The 17,342-nt window shown below is 39.0% G+C and overlaps 1 protein-coding gene, 1 long non-coding RNA gene and 1 other non-coding gene across 3 annotated transcripts; 1 reads left to right on the top strand and 2 right to left on the bottom strand.

The window, feature by feature from the left end:
- Nucleotides 1-1,561: 1,561 nt before the first annotated feature.
- LOC110838248 (uncharacterized) lies at nt 1,562-4,713 on the bottom strand. Its single transcript, XR_002546026.2, has 3 exons — nt 4,299-4,713; nt 1,938-2,010; nt 1,562-1,679 (listed from the first exon to the last, which is right to left on the bottom strand). It is a non-coding gene; the product is annotated as an uncharacterized LOC110838248 (long non-coding RNA).
- LOC147872380 (signal recognition particle RNA) lies at nt 4,404-4,702 on the top strand. Its single transcript, XR_015537591.1, has one exon.
- Nucleotides 4,714-13,161: 8,448 nt separating the features above from the next.
- Nucleotides 13,162-17,342, bottom strand: LOC147872379 (uncharacterized). The gene is made up of 3 exons (XM_087356848.1): nt 17,200-17,342; nt 15,349-15,983; nt 13,162-14,329 (listed from the first exon to the last, which is right to left on the bottom strand). Exons 1-3 carry the CDS (start codon nt 17,245-17,247, stop codon nt 14,236-14,238), a joined length of 777 nt encoding a protein of 258 aa, XP_087212974.1. The 5' UTR covers nt 17,248-17,342; the 3' UTR covers nt 13,162-14,235.

Below are 17,342 nucleotides of genomic sequence, written 5' to 3'. Positions count from 1 at the left end.
ACCAAAGAAGCTAAGTAAAGTAAAGTTTGTCCTGCTACGTGCCATACAGGCGCTTGGGGTGAGTGGAGGTATAGCTCTCTTTCTTGACCTCGGCACTAGATGGGGGTGAGTGGTCGGTATCACGCCCCGGCCGGCTTTACCCCCGGGAAAGGACCCTGGTACCAATTGTAGGGGAGGCTGGGTGGGCCCAAGAGCCGGTCTGGACACAGAGGCTAGAGGAAAAATCCTCTGCCCCCGTCGGGGATCGAACCCCGGTCGTCTAGCCCGTAGCTAGTCACTATACTGACTGATCTAACCCGGCTCATATACCAAAGAAGCTAGTGATTCTAATAAAAATGTGCTTAAATGAAACCTGTAGCAAAATTCGAGTAGGTAAATATGTACCTGAGACATTCTTCATCAAGAACAGTCTAAAACAAGGAGATGCTTTGTCTCCCTTGCCCTTCAACTTTGCGCTAGAATATGCCATCAGGAAAGTCCAAGATAGGTAGGAGGGTTTGTAATTAAATGGGACACATCAGCTATTGGCATATGCTGATGATGATGATGGTTTATTGGGAGATGACATAAATACAATAATGAGGAACACAGAAGTTTTACTAGAGGCTTGTAGACAGGTGGGGCTAGAAGTAAATTCAGAAAAAACTAAGTACATGTTAGTATCTCGTCATCAGCAGACAGGCGGGCAGAATTATCTTAGGGTGCTAATAAATCCTTTGAAAGGGTTACAAAGTTCAAATATTTGGGGACAACAATAACAAATCAAAATGATACTCATGAGGCAGTTAGGAGGAGACTAAATTCCTGAAATGCTTGCTACTTTTCAGTTCAAAATATTTTGTCTTCCTGAAAATTAAAGTATACAAAACAACAATTTTGCCTGTTGTTTTGTATGGGAGGGAGTAACACAGATTGCAGGTGTTTGAGAATAGGTGTTGAGGAGGATATTTTTCCTAGGAGAAAAGACGATGGGGTCTGGAGAAAACTGCATAATGATGAGCTTAAAAATCTGTACTCCTCCCCCAATATTGTCAGGGTGATTAAGTCAAGAAGAATGAGATGGGCGGGGCATGTAGTGCCCTTGGATGGGACAAGAGGTGTGCACCAGGTATTGGTTGGGAAGCCTGAGGGGAAGAGATCGCTGGGGAGACCTAGACGTAGATGGGAGGATAATGTCAGGCGGGATCTATGGGAGAAAGGAGTTGAAGGAGACTATTTTGCTGGCCCAGGACAGGATCCGGTGGAGGGCTTTGGTTAATTCGGTGATGAACCTTCGGGTTCTGTAAGCCATCTAATTAGTTAGTTATTGAGCATCATCATGATACCAGGGCATTACCAGAACTCAAGATGTAATTAAACTAAATTACTTTTGTCCCACATTAAATAAAGACGTGGAGGAATAAGTAAACAAATGTCATTCTTGTGCTCAACTTAAAGGAGGACAAATTATTCCCTCACCTTTAGGTGAACTTCCAGAAACTCATTTTCCATTTGAAGTCACTTCCATAGATATTTGTGGACCCTACCCAATCAGTGAAAGAGGGAATAAGTATCTTCTTACCTTCATTGACCATTTCACACAATTTCCGGAAGCCGTCACAATACCCAAGCAAGACGTGTAGAAGGTAGCTCGCGCTTTACTTGTCAGCATGTTTAGCAGACACAGATGTCCAAGAGTCCTTAGTTCGGACAGAGGAACAAATCTCTTGTCAGAGTTATTTAAAGAAATGTGCAAGTTATTGCAAATTAAAAGATTAACTTCGACCACATTCAATCCTAAGATGCAGGGCAAAATTGAAAAATTTCATTTGGGACTTAATCAATATACTAGTCATTACGTTAATAAATATGGAAATAATTGGGACGAATTTGTCAACTATGCGTTGATGGTGCATAGAGCGGTACCTCATTCAACTACTAAATACAGTCCTTATTACCTTCTTTATGGGAGAGAAATGCTCCTTCCTTCGGTAGATGATTTGTCTTCCAGGGCTCATATTGAAGACTTTCCTGGAAACGAAAACCAAATTGAAGAACATTTGAATACACTTCGTAATAGGCTAAACGAAGCATATCAGCTTGTATTAAGGAATAATCAACATGGGAGAGACAAACAGAAGGAATATTATTACAAGGGAACAAAACTCTTTACAATTTGAAGAAGGAATTTCTAGCTTTGTAGCTTAGATGCGTCATGTTTGTGTTGAACTAAGTATGTATTTATTATTCCAGTCTATACACAAACTTAATTTAAAATGTTGTTGTTAAAATTATAGCGCTTTTCATCGTATTACGATGTTACATTTATTCGGCGCTTATTATTAACGACATGTTTCGATGCTATTATTGCATCATCTTCAGGTTTTTATCGTCATTTATATCTTTAAAACTATTATATATTTCAATGCAACCATTTATTGATTTGTTTTGTAGATTTTTCAGTCTTCGTAATGTTCTGCATGTCTATAGTCAGATGTACATTTTCAATTTTGTGATGTGTGGTGTGTCCTACATCTGCTATCGGGTGATGACACACAGATTGTCCTCTGAAACGTTGGTTGACATTGACCAGACTACACAGCGCAACAACCCAGAAGACAGAAAACTTCATATTCATCGCCCTGATGACGGAGGCAGTATGACCTCTGAAACGTTGGTAAACATCGACCAGACTACACAGCGCAACAACCCAGAAGACAGAAATCTTCATACTCATCGGCCTGATGATGGAGGCAGTATGACCTCTGAAACGTTGGTTGACATTAACCAGACTACACAGCGCAACAACCCAGAAGACAGAAATCTTCATGTTTTCTTTAGGTCAATACTTCTAATTTATGAAGGGATTAACAGGATTTTCATTCATCCACATTTCTCAGATTCTGCTCACGAAGTGAAGTCTTCACATTTTCCAAAAATAAATCTTAGAGAAAATGAAGAATTCCAGGCCCCTTATTGTGGTTCATAGCACTCATCAAACTGTAAGGCCCCTCTTATTAATCACCGTTTTGGTTGGGGTAATGGAATCTGCCCTGTGCTTGCCTCAATCTGAACAGGAGATTCTAGACTTGCCCACAGTTAGCAGAGGCCTGAAAAGATCATCCATGGAGACACTGTAAACCAGAAACATTTAAAATGATGAAGAACTGAATTTACTTTTTCTGGAACACCTTCGGTACGTACAATATACCAGTACATGTTTTCTAGGCTACTGGACTACGTTACAATAAAGGAGAAGGTATGAAGGAACTAAATAAACAAAAGCAAAAACTGAAAATATATGCTGGTCAGTGTCTGTGTAGTGTATGGCGCATTATTCTTATTCTTACCAAAAATACATTAGATATGTACTGTGTAATGTTATTTTTTTCAAAGTAAATACCTATGACCTTACTAAGCGGATATCTGAAATGAATAAAAAATTATATATTTTGGTATTCCATTCTACGCAAGTTTCACTGTAATACTGAATGCGAAATACAGAGTCTTGGAGCACTCTCCATACCGAAAATTATGTCATAACGGAAGGCAGATATCTTCTACACTGAGGAACACTGAATAAAACGTGCATAAATTTTTTAATGTCTTCAACAACGGCTGCAAAAATACAGACCTTTCTAGCTTCATGACAAAGGGTCTTCCTTCAAAACCTACCACTCGCTGAGAAGGTCAAGACATCCCCAAATTTTATGGAATCTGAATATTCGTAGTCTTCTTCACAAAAGCCCGCATTCTTGTGTTAATACTTTATCTAATCTTAGTTAATCCGAGTAGTCAGTCCCTTTTATGTTTCCCAATCAAAATCTTCATGCATTTCTCATGTTTCTGTGCTTCGAATAACCCTCTCTTTAACAGCCACTAACAGTATTAACAGAAGCTACTTAAGGGTAATTTTCGGATGTTGTTTTTGTTTCTTCAGAATATTTTCATCGGAAATGTTTTGAAAAACGTGTAATATATTGATGACAGATTCATTTTTCAAGAAAACACTCCAGCCGCGTATCTTTTAGTTCCCGCCATTTCAGATCACGTTCCTCAATGCACCAAGGAAAAGAATCGATCACGTACCCGCTAGGCATACTGTTAATTACGAATTGTTCATTTCAATTGGTAACAGATGACACTGTAGAAGTGATACATTATTACCATGTGGTGGAAACAAATCACAAACACGATAATCGCATTCACGAAATTATGTTGCTGAATAAGGTTGAATTCATTCCATGAATGTGAAGATAATTATAACGTCGTCAAATCAATTCGATCTCTGGCCATTTCTACATTGCGTTCAAGCGTACCGAATCGTTAATAGCGGGAAACATCAGCTAGCGCCATCTCTTAGACACCGTCACAAACTTCGCGCGTGAACATCATAACATATAGATTTGAATCGTTGTTTTGTCGCTGGGAGTGGTGGCGTACTCCTGTAATCCAGCTACTTGGAGGCTTAGGTGTTGAGGATGATTTGAGGTCGGGAGTTCTGGTGCACTGTGTCCCACGTTGACTGGGCGTCCGCACTAAGCTCGGCATCAATATGGGCACCCTGGGGGAGCTTGGGGTGGCCAGGTTGGCTAAGGAGGGGCGGACCGGGCCAGAGGGGAAACTCAGCAGCCAGAAGTCCCCGTGTGGAGCAGTAGTGGGATCGCGCATGGGAGTGGGAGCTGTGTAGTAGCCCGACCAATAAAGTCAGACCACATCTTTTTTCGCTTATTTATCTTTTTTTTCCCCAAGATGCAAAGTTGTGTTACATAATGCACCACAACTCTTCTTTAACTTCATATGCTACGATTCGATCAGACCACACGTGATGAGAGGAATATCAGTTTTTTTTCTAAAAAAAACAAAAACAACCAAAATTTTTGTATATGCTCTTCGCACTAGAATACAACTCCATGCAGTAGATTCCTTCTTTAGAAGCTAGTAGCTGAGAGCTAGTAAAGACATATTTAGAATGAGAAGGACGCATTTCTCACTTCACCCACGCGCTCTGCATGCACCGTCCACCTCATCCTCTTCATTTTATCGCCCTAATATTTGAAACTAACTCCGGCTTCCTGTCATTTCATCCCTCTTAGGACAAAATATTCTCTTCGGTGCCCTTTCTTAAACATCCTCAGTCTATGCTCTTCCGTTAACGTCAGAAACCACGCTTCTTACCCATACAAAACAACTGATAAAATTTTAGTTTTTACACTTTTATGACGCAATCTGGCAGGAAAACGATTCTGAACAGAATGTCGGAAGAATTTCCTGAATTTAATCTGCGTCTATGTAATTTTCCAGTGAATGTATTTTTCATTCCTTACTGTCATTCCAAGTTATATGACGTTTCTGGAGAATTTATTAGCCAAAGCTTATACTAGTAACGAGACACAAAAATTAAGTTCACTTATTGTTCTCTGCATTTACAGCGTTTAATAGAGCTTTGCGGATTGTCAGTATTAAATTCATAGCCTGTTATATATAAAATAGTTTAAAACATACAAATAAATACATAAACCAACTCTTGTTTTACATAAGCATCTGTTTCTTATATCTGAGATTGCAAAGGCTAGTGACAGATTGCAAAGGCCATACTACCTGAGCAGAGTCGATCATATTCGGAAAGTTAGGAGCAGAAAACAAAGAACAGATATCGGAAAATATTCCTTTGTAAATAGGACCATCCAACTCTGGAACCAGCTACCTGCTGAGGTTTTAGGGACTCTCTCCTGTAAACCAAGTACGTTTAGGAAGAAGGTTAGGAAAGTGATAAATGAGGTGAAGTAAAGGGACTACATGGGTGGGTGCAGTGAAGGGGGGTAAATTGGGGTGAGGATGGGAAGGCTTCATAAGTGTAGTGAAGTGAAGAGAAGGTCCTGATGAAACGTGTGATTCATTACTGTTACTGACTTATGTCTAGTTGGTATTAATTTTTAAGTTATGTACTTTAGGTTATACGGTTTTGTAATATTATGAGTTGTTTTATTTTGAGTGTGGTGTGTTGTTTTGTTGTGTCTTATTGTTCTTGTTGTGCCTTATGTTTTTTGTGTCTCATTGTTTTTGTTGTGTCATGTCTTTTTGTCTTACTGTATTGTTGTGTCTCATTGCTTTGTTGTGTCTTATTGTTCTTGTTGTGCCTTATGTTTTTTGTGTCTCATTGTTTTGTTGTCTTATTGTTTTTGTTGTGTCTTATGTCTTTTTGTCTTACTGTTTTGTTGTGTCTCATTGTTCTGTTGTTTCTTATTGTTATTGTTTTTGTTGTCTTATGTTTTTTGTGTTATTGTTTTGTTCTGTTTCATTGTTCTGTTGTTATTGTTTTTGTTGTCTTATGTTTTTTTTGTGTCTTATTGTTTTGTTCTGTCTCATTGTTCTGTTGTTTCTTATTGTTTTTGTTGTCTTATGTTTTGTTGTGTCTTATTGTAGGACCACTGCCACCGGGTAAAAACCCATTTGCAGTCAAATAAATAATAATAATAATAATAATAATAATAATAAAAATTATAATCATATATGGCCTTCAACGACCATTTGCCCAGCTCATATTGTAGGCCTAAGCCTACTTATTTACAATTGAATCATCTCAAATTCGTTTGATTTTACCTGAAACGCTCAAGGGAACTGTGGTGTTAAAATTTTAATTAAAATTTGAGTACCACACACATTTCACTGTGTATTTAAAATACGACGCGAAGCAAAAGACAATATAAATGAATAGTCATTAATTTATGTTATGCTTAGCAATATGCGATTGGGTGTGGAAATTATATCGAGGAAAAGCATCACGCGTTCTTGATCTCGTGGCATGGGTGTGAATTGTTCGTCAACTGTATGTTACAATATTCTGAAGCAATCTTATGATCTTTTAGAATTTATTTTAATTGTGTGTAGGCCTATTCAGCTTCCTGAAATTCAGATTTTCTTGAAACTAGCCTGTTTTGCGTATGTATGAATACAACGCTTTTAAAACAGTTGGACATAATGCGAATCGATGCCGTTGTTGGACAAAAAATATGAATTTCAAGATGATGTTAATGAGAAATTCTTGTGTTGTTAGTAACAGTTCGTGTTTGCAGGTGCACACATTGTCGTAACGGTGAAAGACGATGTTACCTTCATCTTCATTCAGCGGCTTCAGTAAAAACAACCACCGCGTCACGATATTCAACTGTCCAAGAAACAATCCACGAATCTCTTCTTTACGGCCGTTTTATAGCTGTAACACAGGGTAAGGAGTGCTGAGGGGACAGAAAATACACGACAAAGAGGTGAAGCCGGGCGCAAGACTTAGTGAAATCTGCGCAAAACGGGCACTACAGTTCTTTGGGCACGTTGTCCGACGTGACGCGTCATCCTGGGGAAAATCGTGGGAAAAAGAAGCCGCGGACGTTACCCTTCTAGATGGATAGATCAGGTCGCACAATTGACAAATAAGCCGATCGCCAACGCAGTCCGCCTAGCACAGGACCACGAGGGCTGGAGAAGAATCACGATTCATTTGGGTCACGACGGTCAAGATTGACCATAGACGATGAAGAAGAAGAAGAAGAATAAGAAGAAGAAGAAGAAGAAGAGCTGTATAAATTCAACTACTATTATGAACTGATTTGATTTTCTTTTATAACTTGCGTAAAACGGATGAAACTTTGCTAAATATGGTGAAAATATGTTCTGAGAGGATCACAGTTCCTTTTGTTTGAATACTGACCGTGTGAAATATTTTGCACGGACTGCACCGCTGTCGCTAGTGAGATGCGCAGTCCTACGTGAGCGATAAGAAACGAGCAGTGCGAGCTGCATAAGCTGCATGGGGTGTCATATGACATAAGGGAATCGCTTGTTGTGTGAGAGAAGCACATGGCCTTCCTGCGCATGCACCTTCCGTGTACTGTACGGTCAGAGCTCTCTTGCGCATGCGCCTTACTGGCCAGTGCAGCTACTCACGCGAAAATATCAAAATATTTGATCTCGGAATCCGGCCGCTTTGACTGGTGCCTTTCTGCTTTCTGTCGTTCGGTGAAGAATAAAGCAAGTCCAAGTCGATATCAATGGCTTTGGCGACGTCTAAAAAACTCTTACTGCATGAAGATATACGATGTATGAGCACTGGATTTCATAATCTCATAGCTAAGCTTCCTGTCGTGCTGATTGTTTTCGAAAGATCATGACCAAGTTCATCACCAGGAAAGTGAAATAGAACGCGAAGTCTACACGATGAATTCTTGATAAGAATACGAACGAATGTGGATATATCAGTGGTGGATTGCTCTATGGGTCAAAATTAATTTTTAAAAAATATTGTTTCCTACTAGGAAGATGGGATATTTGCTTTATAACTTTATCAGATATAAAATACTTCTGTTCTAAGTAAATATGACAGCTGCACTCCCGATGGTATTCCTTCAGTATATGATGTATGGCAAAACACTTGATGTGGAATCCTGGCTTCCTTGGACACGTGCCAGAATAAAACGACTTTTCTCTCCTGCATTCTTTCACCATTATAAGGTACCAGGAAAACTAGCATAGAATTAGTGCAAAGAAAAAGGCTTGAATGATATGCTGACACTGTTTGCAAGCCTCAGATCACGTAAAAAAATTCATAAATTACGTGGCGGACTCAGTCCGACATCGGACCGCAAAGGTTTTAATAGGGGATGGGAAGAACACTAGGCGCAGGTGTGGGATGTGATACCTGATACATGTTACGAGGTAGCTGTTATTCTGACAGCTCGATTTGTCATCATAACGTGAGTTCGCAAGCCTCCACTCGACTGTTTCTCTGGGAAAGTTTATTATAAACTTAAGAGTTATTGAGGCGCGTGCCAGCTGCTACTCTTTATCACTGACCACGTGTAATTCTGCTGGCCGGTGAGCTCTCCAGAGCTTGTCAAAAGCAATCCCGATGATCTGAACTTAAGACTGTCCAGGCGAGTCGAAGCTAGTGCAACGCCGTCCATGCCTGTTGAAACCTGTGAGAACTTGAGCAAACTTGGCAAATGCTGCGTGCCCAGGCGAGTCAAACCTTATCAAAAACGGTCTATGCATCTTCGACCCTGAGTGTTACTGATCGATCGCACGTGTCCAGACAAGCAATAGCCTGTTGAAATCTGAGTACCGGTGACCGCACGTGTGCAGTATAATCTTGAGACTTGCAAGGAATGCAGTAAGGCTAGGGACCCACTGGCGCGACTACGCGCGACAAGCATTTATCAGTATTTAAATGGAGGTTGAAGAGATAGCAGCACTACTGTTCTATCATGTCCGTCGTGGGAAAAAGCGAAGTCGACGATACTGGATACATCCCATGTTCTTGGAACGTTCCACAAAAGGTGCATTCCATCTGCTGTACGACGACTTACGCAAACACGACGAGAAGTTTTTCAACTACACAAGAATGAGTGTGAAATCGTTCGACCAGCTCTTACAACTGATCAGGGAGGAAATAGAAGGAACGGATACAAATTTTCGCCAGAGCATACGCCCTGAAGAAAAACTCATGGTCACTTTAAGGTATGCAAAATTTATTTCAGTTATTACACATCAATTTTTAATTATTCATTTAAATATCTCCACCTAGTCTGAACCCTGAGACAGAGTTTCCGGCGATACAGCAGAATTCTCCAAGGAGTGGTCTGATGTTGACGGCCTGTCCGGATAGGAGGTAGAATAATAACCACGTTGTGGATGGTGCGATGAGGTGGGGGTAGCAGAATTTTTGATTGCAGTCCGTGAATTGGGATAATTCTCATTGTGTGAATGGTATGCTGAGAAAACAATTTGAGGTTGATAACTCTGAATCAACTTGATCAGTTCAATTTTAGCCGTACTTTTGCAGTAGTCTGGTATTATTTTGAAGTCATCCAGAAGCGACAACAAAAATAATTTATCAGAGTCATGGTGTTTGCTTCCTTGTCTAGCTTGAAGACTTGATTTTAAAATATTGACCATTTCCCACAAAGTTTTTCTTATATTTTTATCACAATATTCCTTCATACCGCTGTTCCACAGTGCTGGTCGTTCTTCAATTTCCATAATGAACAACTCTTTGTTAAAAGATTTCTCGGACATCGCCATATGGAATACAGGCAACTCACATACAGCTCCGGCTCCCGCGTGCGACCTGCAGCGTCACTGAGTTCTCAAATCCTATACACAAATTAACTTTGTTTTTTTAAAAACATTTTTAATTTCGAAAGATGTAAAAAAAATTGAACTTTTCAAAATGTAGAACGTAACGTCAAACGGATTACGACTTAATGCATCAACTGGTCATCAGATCCTCTGTGTTCGTGACGTACTAGAGAAAAGATGGCGGTACAAGGACTTGAAGAAGGCGTATGATTCAGTAAGAAGGGATTTATGTACAATATCCTCACTGAGTTTGGAATGCCACGAAACGCAGGTTAACCTTTTTAAAATGTGTTTCGATGAAGACTGTAGTCCAGATGGGCGTCGAACACGTACGTTGTACTTTTTCTTAAATATCTGTCATGTATTTTCAGAACTCCATAAAGTAGACAGTGCTGCTGTCTATTGGTCGAAAAATTGTTTCAGTTATTTTTGTGGATGCAGCTCGTGTGTGGATTGGATCCAGTCGACCAAGGATAGGGCAGAGTTGCTGGTTTGTTGTGGCCAGAATCGAGTTACTGTGCCAATGCACTTAAATAGCGATCAATAAGTACGGCAGGAACTGTTGAAGGCAGCCAGTAAGCAATCCGAAATTTGGAATGGAGATTACCCACTCAAACCTTTGTGCATGAAACGAAAAGACCTTTCCACCTGGCATTCCCACTGTCGTAATTCGTGTACGGAAACAGTTTTTATGCTTACTCAGTCTGTTTAATGTTCAATACGAAGTCTTCCTGTAGCTAGGATAGTGGGCCCGCGTTTTGAGTGTGGTGTTAGGTCTCGACACTTTAGCTTCAATATAACGTAGAACAGATTTCGTATAGGGCGTCAAGGGACCATACCGTGTGTTATTCACCAGAGGGGGTTGATAATGCAGTAAGCGCATTGAAGAAGAAATATCTGGAATTCGCACCATCAGAATCAACGGGCAAGCTTAAAAATCTGATATTTTAAATAAAGTGCACGTTGTGAAGAAGACTGTGGCGTGGGATTGGATGGGAGACGCAAACCCCTTCTTCCAACCTTACAGTTACTTAGTAAACGGCGTTAAGACCTCTGCGCCTAAGCCGATCGGGATCGTTGCTTATCGTGCCGTGTGCGTGCATCCGATCTGTGACCAATCGTCACGCTGCTCGTGGAAGGGTTAAAGACGCGGATGGACTATGGCAGATTAATAGCAGGTTCACAGATTTAATTAATTTAATCGGTCAGCACAGGAAGACGCAGTTACTAAAACTGTTGATACCTGGATATAAACTTTTGCGGGATAAATTTGATGCTTGAAAGATCCAGTAATTTTCCAGAGCTAGCAGTGTCGCTCTGCTGAAGTCGAAAAAAAGGGAATGGTCAGGAGACTGCGTAAAGTGTACTCAGGCATTCTCCAAGAATCAAGATCGTAGAACTTTACAGCACTCTCTCACCCTTTGATTGGTTAAAACACTCGAAATTCAACGCAAAGATATACGTTACAATAATTATGATGGCTTTAAAAGCGCTTCAGACGATTTTAACTAAACCCTGCAATAAAACGACCCTTTTTGTTTTGCATCGCAGTGGGAGTTCGCTCGCTGTAAACAGGACGTGTTTCACAGTTTTCTTAACCTAATGCCGAGATCTATTGAACGTGTGTGATTATGTACCAGTGACGCAATAAAATTAATACGCAGTTAAATTACGTGGAGCTGCCATCTTGACATGTAGCAAGAAAGACGCGCATACAGAATTGCTTGTATTACCAAAACCTCTAATCCTGCATAGAACGAAATATGATTGGTAATAAGACAACTGTGAAAGAATGTGTTGTTAAAAAGTGGGCAAAATTAAGCATGTCGTACGTAAGCAAAAAATGGCCACAATTTTGAGCCTTTTAGCGTGATTTTGAACTCCTACAAGAACATGCATTCAGAGTCCGAAGTTTCAGTCATGTAGTGCGAGTAGCACCGATCGTTTGTTATCTTGAGAATGTCTGAACTAAAAATGTCCCCCTTCACCAGAATATTATTGCTAATGGCTGAATTTTGCATAAGAAACATCTCGTTCATGCTCGTAAGTTTCTTTAACGCCGCGCCGTAAATCTACGTCATGGGACCGCCCGCTTTTCTTCCGCGCCGGAGGAAGTTGTGCTATGGATTTTTATCGACCTCGGCCGGGTTTGAACCCACGTACCTTGGGTCCAGTGGCGAGCACATTATCCTCTATTCCACGGATGGCGACACGTTCAAATATTCCTTTGCTAAAATAACAAAAGGAAAGTTTATAAACATGTTTTTTATTTAATATTCTTAAATATATAATTCATATTTAAATGGAAACAATTCAACTATTTAACAAAAAACTACACAAATAAATTAAAAACAATTTAATTAAAATAAATTTAATGAAAAACACTATTCAACTAATACAATTCAACTTTTTTACTAATACAATTCAACTTTTTTACTAAAACAATGAAACTATTTAACTGCAATATAAACAATTAAACTAAAACAATTTAATTAAAACGATTTAATTAAAAGCACTATTTAACTAATACAATTTAACTTTTTCACAAACAATTAAACTATGTAACTAAAATATAAACAATGAAACTAAAAACAATTTAATTAAAAGCAATTTAATTAAAATCACTGTTTATCTAATACAATTTAACTTTTTTACTAAAACAATTAAAATATTTAACTACAATATAAACAATCAAACTAAAACAATTTAATTAAAGACACTATTTAACTATTACAATTTAACTTTTTACTAAAACAATTAAACTATTTAACTAAAATATAAACAATTAAACTAAAACAATTTAATTAAAAACACTATTTAACTAATACAATTTAACTTTATACTAAAACAATTAAACTATTTATCTACAATATAAACAATTAAACTAAAACAATTTAATTAAACACTATTTAACTAATACAATTTAACTTTTTTCTAAAACAATTAAACTAAATCGATTTAATTAAAAACACTATTTAACTAATACATTTTAACTTTTTTACAAACAATTGAACTATTTATCTAAAATATAAACTGTTAAACTAAAAACAATTTAATGAAACAGTTTTTAACTAAAACTATTTAACGTTTTCATTAAAACAATCTTACTATTTAACTAAAACTATTGAACTTTTCAACTAAAAATGCCCTAACTACGAGGTGCGATCGGAAAGTTTCCAGACTGCGCCTATAAAAACCCGTACTCTTATCACAGGTATTAAATTCATCCATCACCCTCGAAGTAGTTCCCCTGGGAGTGAACACAACGATCCCAGCGCCGCTGCCAAGCCTGGAAGCATCCCTGGAAATCTTTCTTTGTCAGCCTGTCAAGCACCATCTGCGATTCTGCCTGAATCTCTTCTATCGTCTCAAATCTCCTTCCCTTTAGTTGAATTTTCATCTTTGGGAAGAGGAAGAAGTCACACGGAGCTAAGGAGGGTGCGGGATGACGGCCATGGTGTTTGAGGCCAAAAACTGCCGAACTTTGAAGGCTGTGTGCCCTGGCGCGTTGTCATGATGCGTCGCTTGTGGATTTCTTCCTTTAGAATCACCTGACAGGTCCCATAGCCTAACCCAACAATGTCGCACAAGTCGTTGATGGTACGACGTCGATCATCGTGAATGGCCTGCCGAATCTTCGTAACATTTTTGGGCGTTGTGCTCGAAGATGGTCGTCCAGAACGCTCGTCATCATCGACAGAGGTTCGGCCATTTTTAAAACGTGAATGCCACACAGACGTTTGTGCACGACCCATTGCGGACTCCCCAAATGCTTGCTTTAGCATTTCATAGGTTTCCGTAGCGGTTTATTGAGTCTGGCAAAATTTAATGTTCACGCCATTCCGAAATCGCAGGAGGGTCGGTGTAATGCACTACCAAAACGCCCGTAACTAAGAAACAAATGCTAATTCGGTGATGCCGGTTGGCACACTGAGAAACTATGATTGTAGGCCGCACCCCCTAGCAGCAGAAGCTCGTACTACATCCGGTTCGCCCTCTATTGACACAGTCTAGAAACTTTCCGATCGCACCTCGTATGTCCTCGCTAAAACGGTTCCACAGACGTTCATTTATTGACGTCCGTAAAATCCTTCTGAAGATTTCTCCAGTATCTGAAATTCCTCAGAGGAAAGATTCGAAGCGGAAGCAGTCAGCAAAAGTATTAGTAGTTTTCTTAAGTTGCAGGTGTGCTCCTTGTGGACCATTTGGGTCGTCACTGTGAAAGAAACAAAAATGAAGTAAATGAATATAAAAACATAAGTTCCTTGAAATATGTTTATCGCTTTTCATGTTGCATAATCTAATAAGAACAGAAAACGTAACAAAAGAATGTACTCCATTACGCAGCAGGAATATATTTTACTCTTCGCCGAGGGTCATTAGTGTAATAATAACAACGATAAAACAGGTGTGCCGTATTTCACACAAATAGGGAAACAGGGAGAAACATGAAACACTTACGAGTTTGAAAATTTCATAAGAAATCAGTGGACAGACCTCGGCCATATATGAAAGTATAAGTGAAGTTGGGAAATGGATAAAACGTACAAAGTTCCAACGATGGTAACAAATCCAAATTAAATATGATTTAACCCCATTCGGTTAATACTTAAATCATTTACAATGTTTATATCAGTAATAAAATTTCGAATGTCAGTAGCCACGGCATCGTTACAGGATTGTTTCGTTTGGTGCATTTTATGTCCTTCATAAAAAGTGCCAATTGTGACGAAGCAGTGGTGTTCTCAATGAGAAAGGACAATACGTTGGATGAATAAATTATATCCTGCATGTGCAGGGCTCTGAAGTGCAATTTAAATCAACAAGCCGATTAGGAGACTTTACGGAACCACCATTTTTTCTGTCAGTATGCAAACGATGAAACCAAAACAGACCAACAGCATTCGACTGTGAAAACAAAACGGAATCTTACCAAATTTTCAGAGATATTTCACGACTTAAAATTTCGTAATGGGAACGAAAGTGTTATGCCAAGGATACACTTCACTTCGCGTTAACTGGCTTTTGGCAAGTGACCGAGGATTCCTAGGTCTTCTGCACAAGTGTTTAAGTTGTTTTTGACCATTGCGTGTAAAATCTAATATCACGATACTTGTAACATGTTTCAGAAACAAGGCATCGCGATATTCCTGGGCGGAGTTTCGTATTAAGTAACCACAAATCGCGCTGTCAAGTTGGGAGAAACAAAGATCATATACAAAAGAAACTAATTACCTGATATGATCGCTGACGGCTGACATCCGTGTAATACACCGAAGTAGCTGATTGTCTCTTTCAACTCTGTCACTCTTCATTCTATAATACCGAAGTTGAACCTCCAGAGCTTGAATTTTGTTGTCACGTTCGATGTTTATGTCATTACGTCGTGTCAGTTCACTTTCTGCCGAGTTTAGCTCAGCGCCCAGTTGTTCTATTAATCGACTTTTCGAGGCCACTTGAGACTGCAGGTCGTTAAACTCTCCTTCTTTGTTCCTCAGAAGTCTGAACACGCCCTGTACTTTATTTTCCATATTCCTGCTTCTCTTCAATTCCCGTTTGTATAATCGGAGTTGATGATTTTTCTGCGCCATTTCTGCTTCCCTTTCTGACCCAACTTCCTTCAAAGCATCAATTTCCGCCTCCAGGTTATTAAATTTCTGTACAATTTCTGCTAATTCCATTTCATGTTTCCTTTCGTTGCATTCCTTCGCCCTAAAATCTACAGCTCGTTCCATTGCCTTGTGTCTAGGTCCAGCGTCTTCAGCTTCAAACCGCCTTGCACGCAGCAGTTCCTCTTCATAATGTCGCAGTCTCTCATCCTTCCTGGCTAATTCTTCTTGCAGATCTCGAACACGCTTCTCATGTTCCACCTACAAAACATCACAGCAAATCACAGATATATCAAATCTGAAAGTTCTTGACGATGGTGATGAGTCAGTTGAATAAAAATTGTCTTGGATATTATCCATCGTCTAGTAAAGCAAAATAATAAACGACGTTTTGGAGATGGGGCTCTATCTCCGTCTTCAGGTACCTACTCAGTTGGGCCCAATAGATAGAGCTAATCCCTATCTCTGGACCACAGGTTGTTTCATATTTTATTTTACTAGACGATGGATAATATCCAAGAAAATTTTTATCCAAATGAAATCACAGATAATTGCACTACTTATGGAAAAATTATATTTAACACAGAAACATTTCTTTCTTTAGATTTTCATCCGAGTTTTCTGAAGCCGCAAATCTATTGGATAATTCTACCTGGTACTTTCCCTTAAATTCTGCATCACTGAGTTTTTTTCTTCAAATCAGATCTTTCTAAATCAAACTTTAGCCATTCTTGTTTACTTACTGAAAGTTTCTGACTTAATTTTGCCACTACCAGGTGATGGTCGGTATCACAGTCAGCTCCTCTGAAAGATCTGACATCTAATATACGTACTAGCGCGTTGTCTTTTGTCAGAACATGATCTGATTACGTGTGACACAATCAGCAGATGTCCAAGTATATTTATGAATATAACGATGAGGGAATTTGTGCTTTTGACAATTCTTCTTATTCTTCTATGACTCTATGCTTTTGACAATTAGATTATTGAAAGTTACAAAATTTACTACTCTGACTAAATTATCGTTACTAATTTTATGTAGACTTTCCTTACGAATACTCTGTTTAAAAATGTCTCTCTCTACCTGTAGACAAACGAGTGTTAATCCGTGAACAATTAAATCACACGGCGAGGGGCATTTAAAATGATTCCCGTGTCTTGTACAGTTTGTATCCGAACACCTGAACTATTATTTCCACAAAATGTGTTACTGCAGTCGAAGGCCGCTCGCACTTTATCACTAACACGCCGCTAGAAGGATGTCCCGCACAAACTGAACGTTAACATTCTTTAGGTAAACTATGAGCGCTAATAATGCAAACATGCTTCGGTAAGGATTTGCGGCCTTCCAGTCATGTTACTAGGATTCATAATCCGAACACAAAAATTTTACCTTTCTGGTTTGTCTTGTGTTGAAACAGTTTGAATTTTCTGTTAATTATACTAAACCAATGGTCGCTTGTTCTTTATTACTTACCAGTCTTGCAGAGAGTGTTCTGAAACAACTGTGTACTGCTTCTGACATGATGGTTGGATTAAATATAATTCCTTCTTGAATTTGCTATATAAATGAACAGCTTCGAACTAACACTCTTCACTTCACTTTGCTAACTGCGGAAA

This window comes from Zootermopsis nevadensis, unplaced genomic scaffold (assembly GCF_977971745.1).
Source record: "Zootermopsis nevadensis isolate Lab colony 2312 unplaced genomic scaffold, Znev_1.0 Znev_ptg000028l, whole genome shotgun sequence".
Taxonomy (NCBI): Eukaryota; Metazoa; Arthropoda; class Insecta; order Blattodea; family Termopsidae; genus Zootermopsis; species Zootermopsis nevadensis.
This window is presented reverse-complemented; position numbering and strand designations above follow the sequence as displayed.

Bases quoted from the DNA above. Each gene is read 5' to 3' on its own strand.
- LOC147872379 (XM_087356848.1), bottom strand. From the start codon at position 17,247: ATGTCAGAAGCAGTACACAGTTGTTTCAGAACACTCTCTGCAAGACTG. The intron at 15,984-17,199 runs GTAAGTAATAAA...GATGTTTTGTAG, and splicing joins GAACACTCTCTGCAAGACTG to GTGGAACATGAGAAGCGTGT. The intron at 14,330-15,348 runs GTAATTAGTTTC...TTTCTTTCACAG, and splicing joins GCCGTCAGCGATCATATCAG to TGACGACCCAAATGGTCCAC.